Raw genomic sequence first — 21,750 nt, 5'->3', positions numbered from 1 at the left:
GGGATGAGGCCCTTGTCCCCATCAACATGGGAACAAGGTGTTTTGGGGGGGGGGCCCAAAGCATCCTCCCAATGTTGAGGGCATGTGGCCCTCAACGGTACGGTTCGGGCTCGTCCCCCCCTTTTCCTGCCACCTGCCAGGTTGTGTGCTCGGATAAAGGTCTGGTGAGGTTTTTGGGGGTGAACCCTACGCCATTTTTTTTTTTTTAATTTTGGCACAGGGTTCCCCTTAATATCTATACCAGACCTGAAGGGCCTGGTATGGATTTTGGGGGGACCCCCACGCAATTTTTTTTTAAATTTTGGCGCAGGGTTCCCCTTAATATCCATACCAGACCCAAAGGGCCTGGTAATGGACTGGGGGGGGGGACCCATGCCGTTTTTTTTCAATGATTTTTACCTATATTTCCGAGATCTGACAATACATTACAGCCACAAACCTTTTTGAAATGATATGTTTTCCTTTACAAATGTCATTTTGCTGCACTCATTCATAAAACTATGTATGGCTGCCGTGTAAGCAGCCTTATATAGTGTGGGGCGTGGACCCAGAGCGCACTGTGATTGACCAAAGCATGCAGGTCAGGTGCATGCTTTGGCCAATCAGCAGCCGTCAATGCACTGTGATCTTGCAGTGCATTAATGATCTCGCCGTTAATTTTGGCGTGTTCCACAGGCGCTCGAGTTTCCCGCGAACGCCCCATAATGTTTGATATTCGGCGAACAACCGAACACCCGATGTTCGACTCAAACAGCAGGCTCATCCCTAGTGGCAAACAGACATGCTGTTTTCATGCAAAAATAGGCGTGTTAAATGCGTCAAAATGCACGGTTGAAAAACAAGCGAAGCTCAAAAAAGTAAATGAGCTACTAGAAATGAATGGGCTTCCCTATGCATGTAGTGCGTCAATGTGCTAAAAAAAACGCACAATTGAAAAAAAACAGCCCAAAATATCAAGAAAAAATAAATAGCCCATTATCCCCTTTACAACCACCTAACACATACATTATATTACCAAACGTTTTGGGACACCTGCCTTTATACTCACATGAACTTTAATGACATCCCAGTCTTAGTCTGTAGGGTTCAATATTGAGTTGGCCACCCTTTGCAGCTATAACAGCTTCAACTCTTCTGGGAAGGCCGTCAACAAGGTTTAGGAGTGTGTCTATGGGAATGTTTGACCATTCTTCCAGAAGAGCATTTGTGATGTCAGGCACTGATGTTGGACGAGAAGGCCTGGCTCAGTCTCCATTCTAATTCATCCCAAAGGTGTTCTATCAGGTTGAGGTCAGGGCTCTGTGCAGGCCAGTCAAGTTCCTCCACCCGAAACTTGCTAATGGTCGGCAGCCAGTGGGACCAGCTCCCGATCATGTGACCACTGTAACCGCCAATCATATTGATCAGCCAATCTTTGCTGTCCCCCGGCATTCAGAACCTTTTGAAGAGATGTCTGGGTAGGCAGGATTTTCCCTGTAGTACTTTTTCTACCACTAAATAGTCTTGGTCTAGTGTCCAGCATCATTCAACCCACTTCCTCTGAGCCCAGGGTGTCCTGGACCCGCCCACAGAATGTGCCTGGACAGTGAAAGGAGAAGCAGTACAATGATGAGCTCATCACTCTGTCACTCTGCTCTCTCCCCCTATCAGCATCCTTCTTGTCAGCACATGAACTGAATGGCTGCTTGTGCTGCTGGTTGCTCTCATACTCCAATTCTGTTATACAGGAGATTGCAAGGGGCTTATACCAGCTTAGTAACAACAACGCACCTGAGAACCACAAACCAAAAATGCAATTTAATTCATTTTTTACTATCCAAAGCAAACCCCCCCCCCATCCATCCGTGTCTTCATGCTTGATATTGCTGAGAAATCACTTTGAAAATCACCCCCCTTGCATTTCTGGCTATGGCCATCTTGAGTAAGGGCAGATGATTCATGTAGCGTTTACGTCCTGGAATCCATCTGCCCTTAGCTCAGGCATGCAGGCAGGAGGGTGTGCTTAGCTGAGAAATCCCCTCCTCCCCTCCTGAAGACTCCTGGGATGTATGACATCATTTTGGCCAAAACAAGAAACCAGGAAATAACCGAGGAAATGTAAAGAAATAAAGTTTAAAACAAGTAAATATGATATAATTTCCTATCTTTTTACTAATGCTAACAGCATAAGGATTAAAAATAGTGACAGAGTAAAGTTCCAATTTGAAGATGTATTGATGATTGCAGAGCTGAATTATTTTTGTCTTTAAAGTGGAACTTCAACCAAACGGGAAAGTTCTGCTTCTTTGCATCCAAACCCCCCCCCCTCCTCTTTAATTATTGGAAGTTTTTTTGGGGGGCGGGGGGGGGGAGCGGGTACCTTGTTTTGGCAGTTCACCCCACCCTACTTCCCCCACAGCATTCTGGTACACATCACAGGTCCCGATAGTCTATGGGACCATACACAAAGGTCGGCTTGTGCATGCGCAGTGGGAAGCCGGCTGTGAAGCCGCTAGGCTTCATTTCCGGTCTCCCTTACATAAAGAGAGGCTCCACTCTCCCCCCAAAAAAATTAAAAGTCAGCAGCTACAAATACTGTACTTGCTGACTTTTAATCCAAGGACACTTACCTGTCCAGGGATCCAGCGATGTCCTCACCTGAGCCAATTCTTCAATCAGCTTCAGGTGCAGGTGCCGACATCTTAGGTAAGGGAAACCGGTGGTAATGCCATCTGGCTTTACAGCCAGTTTCTTACTGGGCATGTGCAAGTCACGCTGCGCTTTGTAAATGGTCCCGCAGTCTTCTGGGACCTGTGATGTGTCCCAGGAGGCAGCAGAGGCAAGAAGGAGGGGCTGAACATCGCTGTAACGATCTGACCGGAAGTGGGAGTGGGTACCTGTTAAAACCAGGTACCTACTCCCCCCCCAAAAAGTGCCAAATGTGGCAGTGGAGGGGGGGGGATGCAAACAAGTGGAACTTCCCTTTGTGGGTGAAGTTCTGCTTTAAGATGCCGGCACCTGGACCCGAAGCTGATTGAAGAATCGGCTCGGGTGAGGACAGCGCTGGATCCCTGGACAGATAAATATCCTTTTATCATAGCTCCCAACTGTCCCTGATTTCAAGGGACTGTCCCTGGTTTGGAGCAATGTCCCTCTTTCCTCCTCATTTGTCCCTCATTTTGGTCTGATCTATATAGTTGTATATAAAATGCACTTTTTATCTTTCAAAAAGTGCTTCCCAGTGCTAAACCTTTCATCCAAATTCTAAATGGCTGCATTTGTAAATTCCAAAAGCCAATATAAAGGAAAAGTAATGGTAAATAACAAAACAAAAACAAAAAATACTTGTAGGTTTAAAGTGGGGTTCCACCCAAAAAACAAAAATACCTGTAAAAATTCTAAAAAAAAAAGAAAAAAAATTTGGATTTTTTTTTTTTCACTTACCTCTAAATGCCTGTTGCTAGGTGGTCCCTCGTAGTCTGCCTGTTCCTTTGCCTGGGCTGGTGACATCACTTCCCCCCAGGCACAGGAAGGGCTCCGCTCTGCTCCCTCCCTCCTGTCAATCATCTGGGACCCATTACAGGTCCCAGGTGATTGAGCGGCCAATCACGGCGCGGCGCCGCTCGCGCATGCGCAGTGGGTGCCAGGCTGTGAAGTGTGTAATTTTTCTGGGGGAGACTGGAGCTCCTCTTTAATATCTGCCTCGAGTTCAGCTTTAAATTAAGCAGGGGAGGGCTGAAAACTCCTGTCAGATTTTTATTGTTGTCTGCTTCCCTGTTGCAGATGTTGCTCACTTCCTGTCTGTTGTCACCAAAACAGGAATTGAGAGAAAAAATTCTTTAACACAGAAAAGTAAAACCTGATAGGGGTTCTGACTCCACTCTATCCCAAAAAAAAACAAAAAAAGAAACAAAGGTTTGGTCTATAGATACACATTAAGGCTGCACTCCGGATATTAATAAGTGCAGACATGCAGATGACTAATGACGGCTGTTAGGGGAAAATAAACACTGCGTTCAATTCTACGCATATCCGGCCCGCTCGTACACACAGGGCTTCATGGGATAGCAGTGATGTCTGCTGAGTGAGGATGCAGAATAAAAAGATTGTGCAGCACCCCGGCTACAGGGTGACATCAGCGTACAAGAAGCTTTCCCACAAAGGCAAACGCATGCATCATTTTTACCAGACCGACCCTGACAGTGCTGGAATGTAGGGCACACCCAGTGAACAGAGAATAAACACCCACATAGCTCGAATAATTAGGAATAATCAACTCTGTAAATGTGCCAAAGTCCCAGAGATTTTATATCATTTTTTTATGATTGTATAGAAATCAAGCAGGGCTTTCACTGTGCCTCCGACCAGCAGAGCGTTGTTTAATTAGGTGTACAAAAGGGAATAGTCTTGGAGTTTTTGGCATTACATATGAGTGCTTTATTTGCTTTTTAATAATAAATTGCTCTTACATACTGCACTTTGGATGTATTTGACCCCGGGTAACATCCACATGGGATACTGAGCCTCCATGATTGACAGAGCTGAAATCCAATAACAGAAAGCGCCGGCCAGGGACAACCAGTCTGAGGAGGAAAAAAGCTAGATGACGCTGGACATCCTCCAGCCATGAAATGTGGCGGGCTCTATCAGACTTGCTGCATCTTCTGATACACACTGTGAGAGGCTCACAGTGTGCGGTGAAATCAGAATCAACAATTTCAGTACAGGAGAGGAGCCTGTACAACTGTGCAAGTCTGAAGGTGAGGCTCAGGTTTAGGACATATATAGAAGCTGTGACTTTCTATGAAGGACCTCCTGCGGCTCACAGGACCTGATCGTATGCCAATTACTGGGGATATTTCTGCTCACTTCCATTTTAAGCATTTCTGGAATTTCCATTATTTACGGATAGGATTGCAAACTGCACTTTGATCAGAGCGGATAAATAATTCCACGTTGCGATTGCAGATCCTTTCAGCTGGATGTGATGTTTAGGCTTTTTAATGTGTCTGCTTATGATTAATTATCTCCCGTATGGAGTTTAATTACCGGAGATGAAACGAGAACCCAGAAAAATACATGAGGGAGCCTTGCATGAAAGATTATTGGGACGGTAAAGGGTACCTGTCATGTGTACAGCTGCAGATGCTACTTTGAAGGTTATATTTATATTCTGTCCACCCATTCCTTAGGTGTTGTAAAGAATAATTATTTGTATTGTCCATACATACCATCATAATTAATTAATTAATTCCAGTCCCCGGAACAGTCACCCCCGCCCATGACCCACACTTGACATGCCCACTTTATGCATCCTCTCACCCAGACCACACCCGCTTTCTGGCACAGCCTTCCCTCCCTAAAATATGCAGGAACTGCCCACTCATGGCCATGCTTCCCTCAACTATTTCCCTTTAGTTACTGCACATGCTCAGTAAATCAAATAAGGGTTTTGCTGTGATCCAAGGACACAGCCCAGGACAGTGGCCCGAGATACAGGACTGTCCCAGCAAGCCCACTTGGCATTGATGCGATATGTTTCTCCCTTTCATTTTCTAATCTGCCTGAAAAACATGAAAGAAAAATTCTAGTTATTGCTACAGATTTGATATGTGTCCCCACTGGAAAATTACCCTGACTTCCTGTCCTGCTGACAGAGATTGACAGGTACAGGAAGTTATAGGTGGGATATCTAAGGGAGACAGAGCACATTTATGTAGTAGGGTGGAGAGGGGTTAGAACAGTGGCGGAACCACCAGGGTCGCAAAAGTCGCACTTGCGACCGGGCCCTGGCATTCCGCAGCCCCAGCGGGCTCTGAGCTGAGAGCATCTCTCTAATACTGCTCAGAGCCGGTTTTCTATGGAATACTTCCCCCGTCCTCCCCCCGTCCTCTCTAGCGCGTAATTCATTTGATCAGTATGGGTAACATTTCTAAGGACCCTTGTATAGCTTTGCCTAACGAACCTGTGGAGAACATCCCAAGGTGTCCACACAGACTCTAATTTACTATATGTTTTTGGCGGCTAAAATCACCATTGCTACTGCTTGGAAAAGTCCAGTCAACGACTTAGCTTTACTGAAACTGACCTGGATTATGCTCCACGAAAAACGGGTCAGCATTCTATGGGACAAACTACCCCTGATTGAAAAGGTTTGGACCCCTAGGCTCTCTTACTTAGAGGTGCCGAACACTCAGGATTGACATTGGATGGGTGCAAGGTTGGACTCCTGGACAGGTGTGGTCTCGCTTCTTTGCTCTCTTTTTTGATTCCCTTCCTTTCCCTTTTCTGACTTGCTCTTTTCACTCCTTAATTCATTTGGTCACTATGGTTAACATTACTAAGGACCCTCGTATAGCTTTTCTTAACGAACCTGTGGAGAACATCCCAAGGTCCACACAGACTCTAATTTACTATATGTTTTTGGTGGCCAAAATCACCATTGCTACTGCTTGGAAAAGTCCAGTGATCGACTTAGCTTTAATGAAGCAAAAACTGACATGGACTATGCTCCATGAAAAACTGGGCAGCGCCCTATGGGTCAAACTACCCCTGTTTGAAAAGGTTTGGACCCCTCGGCTCTCTTACCTTCAGGTGCCGAACACTCAAGATTGACATTGGATGGGTGCAAGGTTGGACTCCTGGACAGGTGTGGTCTCGCTTCTTTGCTCTCTTTTTTTATTTCAATAATTTTTATTGAAGTTTGTCAAGTAAAAGAAAAACATGTAACAAACATAGCTGTTGTGCAATATAATGAATCAACAGTGTATAATCAGAGAATACAAAGACAGGACATAAAAGGATCCCCCAAAAGGGGCAACTAAACATCTGAAATTTTGCTATCTTTTTTGATTCTCCTCCTTTCCCTTTTCTGACGCGCTCTTTTCTATCTCTTTACTCAGGTGCAAGATAAGCCCTCTAGTCGGACCCTTTGTCTCGACTTTAGCATTTCCGTCTAGATTTTGTATGTGACAATATATTTCATAAGGATATGTTGCTGATACGTTTGATTTTTCTAAGTATATAATATTTTCAGGGTAGGTTAAATAAGTCCGGTATTAGATGGCATAGTGGTCACTATGTTTGCTATAATTTCGTTATTACATCTATAGCCTACATTGGTGGTCGGGAGGGCAGGTGTTGTCCTGCTTTACCCCTCTGCCGTATGTACAAAATTGGACTGATGGTTAGGCCCATTAGTTGCTTGGCCTCTTATTGGATTATAACCGAACATGTTTCGTAATACAAATTTTCAACATAGTTGATCACTTTGATGCAGTTCCTGATACCCAAAGATGGACTTCCATGGATATCTGTCCTAAATTCCTTACCCTTAAAACATGCCATCATTGTTAACTTCTTGTTTACTGTTTATGTTGACAGAACCATTTTGCATTATTTTATATTTAAGTTGTAATGTTTTACTGTAATTCTGAAAACTGAAAAAAACCTATTGAAACAGAAAAAAGGTTGGGCTCAAGGTGCAGAGCACTGCGCCCCGAACCCACCCACTTGTGACACTAGCGAATCAATATTCGCTATTGTCTTCCGGCTTCTCCTCCCGGCCAATCAGTACAGGAGGCGGATTGGTTAGGCCGAGGGAAGAAGCCAAGGAAGCCGGGGCGCCGCGACCGTAGATGGGTGAGTTTATTTGACCCCCCCAAAAGGTTTAGCACAAGCCGCCACTGGTAATAACTTTGTATATTTACAGTCTCATTCTATGCCATCTTATGGATTTTTAGTAGTAGTCTTGCACTTTGCTGACAACATCATAGTTACATAGGTATATAGTTACATAGTTAGTCTGGTTGAAATAAGACACAAGTCCATCTAGTTTCAACTGATTTAAATAAATACATTGAATAAATAAATTGAAGACCTCCATTTACAGAATCGTATACCACAGATGATCCAAGGAAGGTGTTAAAAAAGCCCCTATAAATCATGGAAAACCCCTATAACACATGGAATCAAAGCATCATTACAGCGTCAGTATAATCCATGAAACGCGTAGCCTTAATTCTGTAGGCGTATCTCAACATTGAAGTTAGACCTCCAGGTAAAACTGTAAAAATGTAAGGGTTAATGAATGATGGCTATTTAACCATTTGCCGACCAGCCGCCGTCATTGTACTGCGGCTCCTTCCCGCGAATTGCAATTGTACGTCGGCTCGGGAACTTTAGTATGTGGGCACCACTGGCCAGCGGGGGTACCAATCAGCGGGTGGGGCGGACTCGATGTCCGCCGGCCACCCGCGATCGTTCCCCGCAGTGACAGAGTGGGGATCTGCCTGTGTAAACAGGGCGGGGATCTGTCTGTGCTATGCAGGAAGATGGATCTGTGTGTTTCCCATGCAGCCCATCCCCCATACAGTTAGAATACACCTGCAGGGAACACATTTAACCCCTTGATCGCCTCTGATGTTAACCCCTTCCCTGCCAGTGTCATTAGAACAATAATGCCCTGTACACACAATCGGATATTGATCGGGCATTCCGACAACAAAATCCATGGATTTTTTCCGACGGATGTTGGCTTAAACTTGTCTTGCATACACACGGTCGCACAAAGTTGTCAGAAAATCTGATCGTTCTGAATGCGATGACGTAAAACACGTACGTTGGTACTATAAACGGGGCAGTAGCCAATAGCTTTCATCTCTTAATTTATTCTGAGCATGCGTGGCACTTTGTGCGTCGGATTTGTGTACACACGATCGGAATTTAACCGATCGGATTTTGTTGTCGGAAAATTTTATAGCCTGCTCTCAAACTTTGTGTATCGGAAATTCCGACGGAAAAAGTCTGATGGAGCCTACACACGATCAGAATTTCTGACAACACAATCCGATCGCACTTTTTCCGTCAGAAAATCCGACCGTGTGTACAGGGCATAACAGTGCATATTTTTAGCACAGATTACTGTAATAATGTCTCTAGTTCCCAAAAAAGTATCAAAAATGTCAGTTAGGTGTTCGATCTGTCAGCCGCAATGTCGCAGTCCCGCTAAAAATCGCAGATCACCGCCATTACTAGTAAAAGAAAAAAAAAATAATAAAAATGCCATAAATCTATTCCCTATTTTGTAGATGCTATAACTTTTGCGCAAACCAATCAATATACGCTTATTGTGATTTTTTTTTTTACCAAAAATATGTAGAAGAATACATACTGGCCTAAATTGATGAAGAAATGTGTTTTTTTTTAAATTTTTTTTGGGGGGGGGAATTTATTATAGCAAAAAGTAAAAAATGTTGCTTTTTTTCAAAATTAATGCTCTTTTTTTGTTTATAGCATAAAAAATAAAAATCACAGAAAAAAAGGACATCAATTTTGTTTGGGTACAGCATCGCATGACAGCGCAATTGTCAGTTAAAGCGATGCAGTGCCGTATCGCAAAAAATGGCCTGGTTATTAAGGGAGAAAATCTTCCGGCCCTTAAGTGATTAACTATTATTTGGTTGTTTTATGCATTATGTTTTTGCTTATTATATAGTTTTGTAATAATAAAATGATATTTTTCTTTTTTTTATACAGCAGGGGTCTTAAAACTTTTGAAACAAAGGGCCACTTTACTGCCCTTCAAACTTCAGGGGAGGTAGACTGTGGTCAGTAGAAAATGCCCTAGCATTGGTGGGAGTAAACAATGCCATAGGTTTGGTAGTCAGTGAGAGTAAAAAAATTACATCATTGGTGTCAGTAGGAGGAATAGTGCCCCATCATTGGTGTTAGTGGCAGCAATAGTGCCTCATAATTGGTGTCAGTGTGGGGAATAGTGCCCCATTACTGGGGTCTGTGGGAAGAATAATGAACCATCATTGGTGTCAGTGGGAGGAATAGTGCCCCATCATTGGTATCATTGGGAGGAATAGTGCTCCATCATTGGTGTCAGTGGGGGAATAGTGCTCCATTATTGGTGTCAGTGGGAGGAATAGTGCCCCGTCACTGTGTCAGTTGTAGGAATAGTGCCCCATCATTGGTGTATTATAATTAAAGTAAGTGGGAGAATTGGTTCCCCATTTCTGATATCAGGTTGAGGCATAGTACCCCATTGTTGGCCATATCCTGTCTATGGGCCACAGTTTGGAGACCCCTGTTATACAGGATGTATACAGTGCCAACAATTATATAAAAGGGATGGTAGAATTACAATACATTGCAATACAGAAGGACTAGGAGGGTCCAGCTCATGGAGCTTACAATCTAAAGGAAATCCCAACATCAAGGCCTCCTCAGAAAATAATGGGAAATCCAAAATGTTAGAGTGGTCACCAGAACGAAAGAAGAAGGGTATTCTGGGGACAACCATTTACAAGAGCAACTCCTTCACTTTTGAAAAATTTTCCTCATGTCCTGTTGTGTCTATGGGACAGGAAGTGAAAGAAAATCTCCATAATGAAATATAAGCAGCAGAAAATGAACTGATGGTGGTTTAGCCCTTCATACTGTATCCAAGACTTATCAAGAAACATTTTGGCTTTACATACATTTTATTGCCCCATCAAAATGCAAAATGGCTCCTCTGATTTATTTCTCAGTGCCGTATGGGTATATTATTATAGTAACCAATATTTTCTTTTCTCTCCTAGGTTATAACCCTGGAAGGGTGGGTGGACATCATGTACTATGTCATGGATGCACATTCTTTTTACAATTTTATATATTTTATACTACTTATAATTGTAAGTATCTACTTTGGTATCTAACCCTACTACTGTTGTTGTACTGATTTCAGTTTAACAAATGTATTATTGTCCATTTTTTGTTCCATCAGGTGGGGTCTTTCTTCATGATAAACTTGTGCCTGGTTGTCATAGCAACACAGTTTTCCGAAACGAAGCAGCGCGAAAATCAGCTCATGCAGGAGCAGCGGGCCCGATACCTCTCCAACGACAGCACAATCGCAAGCTTTTCCGAGCCGGGTAGCTGCTATGAGGAGCTGCTCAAGTACATCTGCCATATCTTCAGGAAGGTGAAACGAAGGACGCTGCGCCTATATAATAACTGGCAGAACAAGAGGAGGAAAAAGGTCAACCCTAATAGTGTCATGAACGGACAAGGTCGGGGCCGCAAGTGCAAGCGGCGAATCACCTCCATCCATCATTTGATCCATCACCACCATCATCACCACCACCACCATTATCACATAAGCAATGGGAGCCCCAGGGGCCCCAGGTCCAGTCCGGAGATCTGTGATGTAGAAATGAAGATCATAAAGCCACGAAATCAACTGATGCTCCTTCCACCATCCCCGAGTAACCAGAACACACCAGCCAACAGTGAGTCTGTCCATAGCATCTACCATGCGGATTGCCACTATGAAGGACCCCAACTTAAATCATGTAAGTCTTCCAATGCCTCCTCCAACACCAAACTGGATGTGGGGCTCAACCACACGAACATGAACTACCCTACCATCCTACCTTCCCCGGCCAGCAAAGCCAGCCCCACCACGTTGCCGAAAGGAAAGAGAAGTGGCAGTACTCCCGGCAGTTTGGTCAACAGCCCAGTTAGCTTGAACACTGACTCCTATGGAAAGATGCATCATCTAGTTGGAGAGCAGGGTAAGAGGAATGACTTCATTATAAGTTTGCTTTTCTGTTTTCGTTCTGGTGAGGTACACATACTGTATACCCAAAACTATTTTTTATTTAGCTTTGGATAGTGTTGGGAAGGGTAAGACCTCCTGTCTGACCCTTTTGGTGTGGGATTTCTTCTTATTTCCTGTCCCAGAAACACAACAGGAAGTGAGAGAAAATCTTCTTCAAAGTGGGACAGCTTAGACAGCTGCCCTGGAATAGAAGTCCCTATTCTTAACTGCTGCTATTCCGCTGACACTGTATGATTTTGGATTTGCCATAACTTTCTCTACAAACCTGACAGAGGTTCTGAGCAATTTCACACTCTATCGAAAAAAAAGTATGCCATTTACATTTAAAAAAAAATGCTTAACATACAATATATTTTGATTTTTGTTTTATTTTTTGGCCAGGCAAATTAAATATTGACAATTGCAGCCAGGAGGTGTTAATCTAAGTTACAGTTTGACAGTGGTTGCACCTAACCCAGCCTAGGTTGACAGTGGAATAGTAGTTGGTGGAGTGACCAATGCCATGCCTCTTACTATCCTGTCTAGCAGTACCTTTGCATCGAGGCTGATGTAAACTGTTTATTACTCCTTTTCTTTCCCATCACAGCTCCCTGGCAATCCCTATGTAGCAGCTGTGAAAACTCTGTGTTTCAACATTAATGAAAAATGACCAGAATCTCACATTAAAGTAACCCAGCACCAGTATCTCTATATTATAGGTGCAGGTACTGTATACTGATTAGAGTGCCCCGGACCATCCTCCCTCTCTAAGAATCCTTAACTGTTTAAAGTGGAATTAAAGTAGAACTGTAGACAAAAATTTTTAAGTTCAGATAAAGTGAGGGGGGGGGGAGTTATAATCCCTGTTATATTTGTTTTTGCCATCTATCTCCTATTGGGGAGACTTCCCTTTACTACTTGTCCTATAGCCCCAATAAGAAGTGGGAGGAAATCTCTCCCAAACGAGGGAAATCCCTGGTAGTCACCAGAACTAGTATCCCCGTTGGAAGATTTCCATTCTATTCCTGTTCTAATGACCACTAAAAGTTAAGATTTTCTTTCACTTTTTGTGATAATGGACACCATTGGAAAATAGAGGGGGTAAAGCTCCCTAATGGGGACACAGCAATAAAACCTAACAGGGGTTCGAACGCTTCTCCCCTTTGTCCCCGACAAAAAAATAAATTGCATTCAATTATACGCTAAAGTAGATCTATAGTGTCCCATAAATGCCTGGTGATCCTACCAGTGAAGTCCACCTAATGCAACCTCCTTCCCTGGTGTGACAACAATTCTGTACTGCTCCTGAATTCAGAAGAGATTTGTCACTCTCATGTAGGTTGTCCCTGCTTGCACTACAGTGGGATGAGAAGATGTTGTAAGGGGCATGGCTATCAGCTTTGTCACTGCTGATTCGCAGGGATGTAGCTTGTCAATCATCACATAGTCACACTTAGTCCACTGCTTCCTGAATTGACAGCACGACCTCCGTGGCTGAAACCCTTCCCACTGTGAACTGCAGTGCCTGGGAGAGGGAGCGTGTGAGATACAAATAAAGGAGGATTTGGCTCACTCAGGAAAGTTAAAGGATATTTTTTGTTCATTTTATAAAGGCTTGTGGATCACATGGTAACTTGATTCGGTACTTGTTTAGGCTTTCATACAGGAGCCTTTAGTTCTAGTTTAACAAGTTGCCGACCGCAGACTGTACATATACTGCGACAGTGCAGGCCGGCTGTGCAGAATCATGAATATATTCATTCTGCATGCCCGGGTAGGGGGAGCTCACACACCCGTCTGTGCTGTGATTAGTCACAGCACACGCCAATCAACAGTTGCCAGCCAATGGATGACTGCTGGCACCGGCTGATCGGCACTGATCTTCCCCGAACACAGCTCTGTGAATGTAAACAGCACAGAGCTGTTTTCAGTGACAGGGGATCTAGCTGTTTGTTCATTTCCTGCAGTGAATGAAAAAAAACTAGATCCCCAGTAATAGCAGCACACACACAAACACTTGTTAGGCACATATTTAACCCCTTGATTGCTCCTGATGTTAACCCCTTCCTGCCCAGTGGCATTAGTACAATGACAGTGCATATTATTAGCACTGACCACTGCAATAATGGCACTGGTGATGTCAGTGGCAGTTAGGTAGTTCCCACAAAGTGCCAGTTAGTGTCAGATTGGATGCCGTCCCACTATAAGTTGCTGATCGCCACCATTACTACATACCTCCCAACTTTCTAAAATTGGAATGAGGGGCGCCTCAATAACAAAGGTATGTAGGCAAAGGACACTGAGGCTTCTTACCGCATGATCAGCTGTGACCAATCACAGCTGATCATCGCATGAACCAGGAAGTGACAGTAAACGGCATTCCTCGGTTCGCACTGACAGGGAGAGCCGATCGGTGGCTCTCCCTGTCAGAGGGGGGGTCTGTGCTGATAATCAGCACATTGATTATCAGCACAGCCCCCTCAGATGTGCCAATCACATGCTAATAAGTGCCCACAGCGTCCCCATAATAAAAAGACTCACAGTGCCCACCACAGTGCCAATCAGTGCCCACCACAGTGCCAATCAAAGCCCGCCACAGTGCCAATCAGTGCCCATTACAGTGCCAATCAGTGCCCAGCAGTAACACCTGTCAGTAACACATCAGTACCTCATCATCAGTGCTGCCCATCAGCCTGTCAGTGCCAATCAGTACCACCTATCAGTGCCAATCAGTGCCGCCTGTCAGTGCCCATCACAGCTGCCTATCAGTGCCACCTGTCAGTGCCCATCAGTGCCACCTATCAGTGCCCATCAGTGCCGCCTATCAGTGCCCATCAGTGCTGCATATCAGTGCCGCCTATTGGTGCCCATCAGTGCTGCATATTAGTGCCGCCTATCAGTGCCCATCAATTCTACATATCGGTGCCTCCTTATCAGTGCCCATCGGTGCCACCTTATCAGTGCCGCCTCATCAGTGCCCATCAGTGCCGCCTCATTAGTGCCCCTCAGTGAAGGGGAAAACAACATTTTATGATAGAAACTGAGAAAAACTTTTTTTTTTCGAAAATTTTGGTCTTTTTTAGTTTGTTTAGCAAAAAATAAAAAACCCAGCAGTGATCAAATACCACCAAAAGAAAGCTTTATTTGTGGGAAGAAAATGATAAAAACTTAGTTTGGGTACAGTGTTGCATGACCGCGCAATTGTCATTCAAAGTGCGACAGCTCTGAAAGCTGAAAATTGTCCTGGGCAGGAAGGGGCGAAAGTGCCTGGTATTGAAGTGGTTAATTACCACTACTATTCCTTTATAGTGGCTTCTGAAATTTACAAATGCAGCGATTTAGAAATTGGATGAAAGTTAGCTGGGAAACACCTTTCGATAGATAAAAAGTGCATTTTATATACAACTATATAGATCAGACCAAAATGAGGGACAAATGAGGAGGAATGAGAGACAGAGGGACTTTGTTCCACATCAGGGACAGTCCCTCAAAATCAGGGACAGTTGGGAGGTATGTTACTAGTATAAAATAAATAAATAAATAAAAATTCAATTATGTATCTCATAGTTTGTAGACATTAGAACTTTTACGTAAACCAATCAATATACACTTGGGATTTTTTTTACAAGACATTTTGGCCAAAATTTATTAAGAGATTTGATGTTTTTTTTTTCTTTTTTATGGCTTATGTTTTATTTTAAAAAATATTGTTTGTTTTTCTTTTCAAAATTGTCAGATTTTTTTACTTTTATAGTGCAAAAAATTAAAAATTAGAGGTGATCACATACCACCAAAAGAAAGCTCTACTTGTGGGGAAAAAATATGATATAAATTGCATTTGTGTACAGTGTTGCATGACCGCGCAATTGTCAGTTAAAGTAACGCTGTGCCAAAAAATGGTCTGGTCATGAAGGGGGATAAATCGTCCGGAAGTCAAGTAGTTAAACAGTTACAGTTTGCAGAAATGACTAAATGCATTGACAGACCTTTATGTTTAACATTGATAATTTGGGGTATTTTTACTCTTCGCTTACTTCCTGTACACACTTGGCATTTTAAATTAAAACAAAATTGGTGTAAATTATGAGCAAACTTTTTTTTTATAGATTAGGGATATAATAGGGAAGGATTAGACCCTCTGTCAAGTTTTCACACCTCTGCTTGTCCTCCTGATTATTGTCACCGAGATACAAAGTGATAATGATGCAAAGAAAAAAAGAAAAAGAAAAATAAAAGCATATATTAACCAGTTCCAGACTGCCTACCGCATATATACTGCGCGATGGTGGCCCGGTTGCGCCGCTCCCGCTGTGATTGGACACAGCGGGAGCCAATCAGCAGGTCCAGCGGCCGCAATGTCCACTGCGACTCGCCGATCGTTCACAGGAGAGACGGATCACCCGTCTGTCTGTGTAAACAAGGCAAACGGCGGATTTGTCTAAGCTGAATCACGGATCTCTCTTTTCCTTCAATGTGACACTGCCCCAGACATTTAGTAAGCACCTCCCAGGGAACATTTAGCCCTTTGATCGCCCCCTAGTGTTAACCCCTTTCCTGCCAGTGTCATTTATACAGTAATCAGTTTTATAGCACTGATCACTGTATTGGTGTCACTGGTCCCCAAAAAGTTTCACTTAGTGCCAGATTTGTCCGCCACAATGTCCTGCTAAAAATAACAGATCGTCGCCATTACTAGTAAAAACAATTAGAAAAATAAAAAATCTCTAAATCTATCCCCTATTTTGTAGACGCTATAACTTTTGCGCAAACCAGTCAATATACACTTATTGGGATTTTTTTACAAAGAAAATTGAGTACATATTGGCCTAAATTTATGAAGAAATTAGATTTTTTCAATTTTTTTATTTGGAATGTTTTATAACAGAAAGTAAAAAATATTGTTTTTTATTTAAATTTGTCGGCTTTTTTTGTTTATAAGGCAAAAAAAAAAAAAAAAAAAAAGCACAAATACCACCAAAAGAAAGCTCTATTTGTAGGGAAAAAAAGGACATCAATTTCATTTGGGTACAGCATCGCATGACCGCGCAATTGTCAGTTAAAGCGACTCAGTACCGTATCGCAAAAAATGGCCTGGTCAGGAAGTGGGTAAAATCTACTGGAGCTGAAGTAGTTAAAGCCCAACTCTGGGATCTACATTTTCCCCCAGGCCATCCCCTGAAGTTCCCCCTCCATGTTTTTTTTCTGCTTTTTTTAATGCTTACCTCTACTGAAGTCTTTAGGCAAGTGAAGTGACTCTGACAAGTCCTCTGCTCACAAGGCTGGTGGTCCTTACATCAGCATACCTCCCAACTTTTTGAGATGGGAATGAGGGACACCTATCAGTAAAAGTATGCAGGCATAGGACACACCCCTTGCCACACCCCCTTAAAGGAGAATTGTACAAAAAAAAAATAAGATTGGTTAAACCCACAAGTGCTTTTTTACCACTACTATTCCTTTATATCGGCTTTTGGAATTTACAAATGCAACAATTTAGAAATCAGATGAAAGGTTTAGCACTGGAAAACACTTTTTGATAGATAAAAAGTGCATTTATTATACATCTATATAGATCAGAGCAAAATGAGGGACAATTGAGGAGGAAAGAGGGACAGAGGGACTTTGTTCCAAATCAGGGACAGTCCCTCAAAATCAGGGACAGTTGGGAGCTATGCATCAGTGCTGCTCTCTGTACCAGTATATTGTGTATGAAGGGCCTCATTCAACCTGGGAATCCGAGGACATCTTGTGGCTGGAAAGAGGTACTGCGAGGGACAACTTTGAATCGAAGGTGGGTATCACAGCCTTTCATCGACTTTTTTTTTTTTTTTTTTTACATCTAGGGGCCACTTATAAAAACAACAAAACCTGGACTTTAACAAATGTGCTTAACGCACATACAAATTCACATAGCAAAATGTCCTTTAAACACACCACAACATGAACGGCCTTAGACTTAGTCCGGCAAGTTTTACAACACGGTGTCAGTTAAAGTAGAAGATTATTAAGCATTAAGCTGAATACTCTGACTTGACTTGGCTGGGCCGAATGTGCCTTATACAATAATGGCTAAAAGTAATAATCAGAGCCGAGAGTTACTCATTACCCTGCGCTGCAGCCGAGTGGAATCAAATCACAAGCGATGGGTTCATAGCATGGGAACATAAACACTTAAGTATAATTGCATACATTTGTGCTACATAAATAGCCGCTTGCTGATTTGAAGAAAAACGGCTCCATTAAACAGAGGCTGAGCTCTGATATTCCCCTTCCACTGGCGGGAGTGACAGCACATCCCTCTCTTCGTGCTGAAGTTGGCTGTAAGTACGGCGTGTCTCTAACTGCTTGTCACCCCCACCAAGATGTCACGACGTGTTATTTAGAAGGCTCTTGTCATTTCACTAAACATTTCCCAGAGCTCTGCATGGCCCCAATTCCTGAATAGCAGGATGTCCGGCATGAGGGTTGTCAGCCTTAAAGGGAACGCATAACATTGTTGTGTATGATTTGAGCCAAATAGCTTTTTATTCAGACAAATACCAGGGTACAAACATACATAAGGACATAGATGTAAAGGACTTTCCATAATATGTCATACAGTCAATGAGGACCATATACGAAAAAAAGAGATCAAAAGACATAATGTGTACAGTACCCAAAAAAGCTGTGTATGTTTTAACCACCTTTCATACTTGCAATTAATTTTTACTCTTCTAGCCAGCCCTGGTTCCTTTTCATATGTATATAAGACTAACCTTAAAGTGTAAGTTCACCCCGGTCGCGCTGACCTGTACCGCGGCAAGCTCAGTTTCTAAGCCCCGGTATATCTGCGCCTGGAAATCCTCTCTGTAACCACGTGTCTTCTGCATAGCTGACAGGATGCGCTATGCATCTGCTGATTGGTCGGCGCCACCCACGTGAGGGCATTGACCAATTAGAATGCTCCAAAACATCCCTTCTGACTGGGGACATTTTGGACATTCAGCTCAGGGAATTTCTAAGCCCCGGGATCCTGGCATGGATATACCGGGGCTTAGAACGGGAGATTGCCGCGGTCCAGGTCAGCGGGACCGGGGGCGGGGTGAGGAGGGGGACCTGTGTAAGTTCACCTTACAGAGTTTTCTGTAAAGGTGAACTTACCCTTTAAAGAGGAACTAAAGCAGGCAGAGGGCAAATGACCAGTGACCAGCATTCTTTGTGGTCTCCCTGCAACTAATGCTTTCCCCATTACTAACTTACCATGCCTTGTTCTGCACTGTGTCTCTGTGTGGAGGCATCCAGACTGGTAAAGGCAGGATTTTGCTTCCATATGTCAGAGCTGCCCCCCCGATCACTGGTGATCACTGGTGATCTGATGTCTGATTGGGTATAAATGAAGAAGCAGCAGGAGAGGTGGAGAAAGCACAGATCCAAAAAATGAATAAGACAGAAGAAGGGAGATTCTTGCACTGCAGGTCCTCAGATACAGCTTCCTCTCCAGCAAGGAGAACAGTGAGCAGCACAGTAATGACTTGACCAAATCTCATTGTAAATTCCCAGAGACTGGCAGTCAAAGACAACAGTGCCTTAGATCTCATACAGCTGTGAGACTGCAGACACAGAAGTGCCTAGGTACATTCATGTACCAGGAAATGCTATTTTTGAGGAGAAGATCCCGGAAAAGGGTAGAGTTCTAGTGTGCAGCTTAGACACAGTTAACATTCCTTATAACATAGGACTCTTTACTCTTTTCATTCAGGTCCGCTTTAACTGCTTTGTTGAAAAAAAGGCCTGGTGGTAAAAGAGCTTAATAGTTCAAGCTCAAATTTATACTCACAAATTAATTAGCTAAATTAGTGACTCCGGGCCCTACATTCAATTACTGCCTGTTCTGTTATATGGGGAATTAGTTAGAGAGGAACTGTCTAAAAGCAAGCAGCTTCTGCTTTGCTCTCCCAAAAAAAAACATAATACTCCTTGTTGCTAGTGTCATAGGTACTCTGTATCTTACATACGAAGAAAGCATTAGAACAGAATTCCAAATGACAATGACATTTTTTTCTTTTATAGAAAAGCGAGGACAAATTATTCTTCATTAAAGAACAAAAAAAAAAAATGTGAGCACCCATATTTTTCAGTAAGGCTGGGTTCACACTGCTGCGATGTCAGACATTGCATGTAATTCGCACTGCTGTGCAAATCACATGTGATGTCTGTGCGATGAGAATTTAGCCATACAGATTCTAAGGCTGAATTTGCATCGCATTCGGACCAAAGTCGTGTAGGACTCTTTTTTTGGCCCGCACCAGAATCGGATTGCATGGGTGTTCACACCCATGTGATTTATTTCCTGTCCGAATTGACAGTTCATACTGCAATATGCTAATCGATCTGGGGGTGTCTTTAACTTTGTATTGACACCTGCACCGGTTCGCATAGGGCAGTGTGAACTGCCTGCGAGTTGTATGCGATGCACGGGTTATTGCATCGCAGCAGTGTGAACCGAGCCTAAGACTCCTTTTACACTGGGGCCACCCGTGCGTTAGCGCTAAAGCACCGCTCGTTTTAGTGCCATTTTAGTGCTGTTTAAACTGCACTTTTCGGCCGATAGCGGGGGGCATTTTAACCCTCGCTAGCAGCCGAAGAAGGGGTTAAAAACGCTCGTGTTGCGGCCCTTCGGAAGCTTTTTTCATGCGCTTCGGAACTGCTGCCCATTCATTGCAATCGGCAGGGGCGTTTTGGGAGCGCTGTATACACTGTATACAAAATCCCAAACTGCCCCAAAGATGCTGCTTGCAGGACTTTTTCTAATGTCCCGCAAGCGTACCGCCCCAGTGTGTAAGCACTCGAGCTTTCACATTCGGGCAGCATGGGAGGCAGCTTTCAGGCGCTTTACAGGCGCTACTTCTAGCGCTAAAATGCCTGAAAACTGCCTCAGTGTGAAAGGGGTTTTAATGTGCTGAATACACTACTAAAAGTAGTAGATACTGTATACTATTAGTTGGGGAAACAGTTTTAAGCTCAACTCTAGTCTCAGATTCCAAGATACCAAACACCCCCCCCAATCTGCTGGGTGATCCATTTGTTTGTTTTGGGGGCTTTAACATGTCAAGAGAACCTGTCATGATTGAGCTCCCTAGGCTTGTCCTAGACAGTATATATCATTACACCATGATGTGTCCAGAGTGGACAGCTGTCTGTCTATTGTAAAGTTATGATTCTATATAATCTAATCATTATCTTTTCCTAGGTGACAGCTGTTCAGCCTAATGTCTCTTGCTCTGCAAAGTATCTATATATACGCCATGCTCTAGTGGTTCCTAACTTTGAATCTGTGGACCTCGGGCAGTTAGCAGACCAACAGCTGTCAGTCCACATTGATCACGGCAGGGACAGATCAAGTCACAATGATGTACATATACAAATTAGCATTATGATGATCAAAGCTGACAGCCGAGTAAATCGATATATATATATATATATATATATATATATATATATATATATATATATATATATATATATACACAGTGTGATATATATGTATATATATATATATATATATATATATATATATATATATATATATATATATAGTGTGTGTGTGTGTGTGTGTGTACTGTCCTATTGTATAGAATTTGTAATTCTCATGTGGAGTCATTCATTAGTTTTCTTTTTTTTAGGCTTTTTTTACTTTTTTTCACTTGAAGACCCTGCCAGTAGCACACTTCCTGTCTTAGTGTAGTGCAACCCCTAAAGAGCCGCTGAAAGTTTTGGTCCTACCTCCCCTCTTAGGCTGGATTCACACCTATGCATTTTTAGTGCTTTTTTGCATTTTGCAGATTTGCACTACTAAGCATGGTTTCCTATGGAACACGTTCTGTAGTGCAAATCTGCAAAATGCAAAAAGCACTAAACAATGCATAGGTGTGAATCCAACCTTAGAGCAGACACAGCCAGGCACACAGCATTTCCTGCATTCTTCCACAGTCTAGGGGTTTCTTTTTGTGTTTTTTTTTTAAGAACGATAAACTGGGATGGGGAAAGGGAGCATGGAATATCCCAAAACTGCAGAACTGGATAACTTGAGAACTTCTAAATTCCTAGCTGCACTTCACCCCCTGCTGGCTGTACTGTCCCACAGGATTTTCTGTGCTGCCAGTGACCTGTACTCCTTCCAAAACTTTAAAGCTACACACAGC

General features: G+C 43.1%; 1 protein-coding gene across 3 annotated transcripts in view; it reads left to right on the top strand.

Annotated features, from left to right (window-relative positions):
- The window catches only part of CACNA1H (calcium voltage-gated channel subunit alpha1 H), a 730,623-nt gene that overhangs the window by 498,928 nt on the left and 209,945 nt on the right, over positions 1 to 21,750 (top strand). For all 3 annotated transcript variants that reach the window (XM_073636413.1, XM_073636414.1, XM_073636411.1), the window contains exons 8-9: positions 10,569 to 10,661; positions 10,754 to 11,543. In XM_073636413.1, coding sequence (XP_073492514.1) covers positions 10,569 to 10,661; positions 10,754 to 11,543 — 883 coding nt within the window. The remainder of the gene's footprint in view (positions 1 to 10,568; positions 10,662 to 10,753; positions 11,544 to 21,750) is intronic.

This window comes from Aquarana catesbeiana, linkage group LG06 (assembly GCF_042186555.1).
Source record: "Aquarana catesbeiana isolate 2022-GZ linkage group LG06, ASM4218655v1, whole genome shotgun sequence".
Classification (NCBI taxonomy): Eukaryota; Metazoa; Chordata; class Amphibia; order Anura; family Ranidae; genus Aquarana; species Aquarana catesbeiana.
Note: the sequence above shows the minus strand (reverse complement) of the source record. Positions and strands in the feature narration are given on the sequence as shown.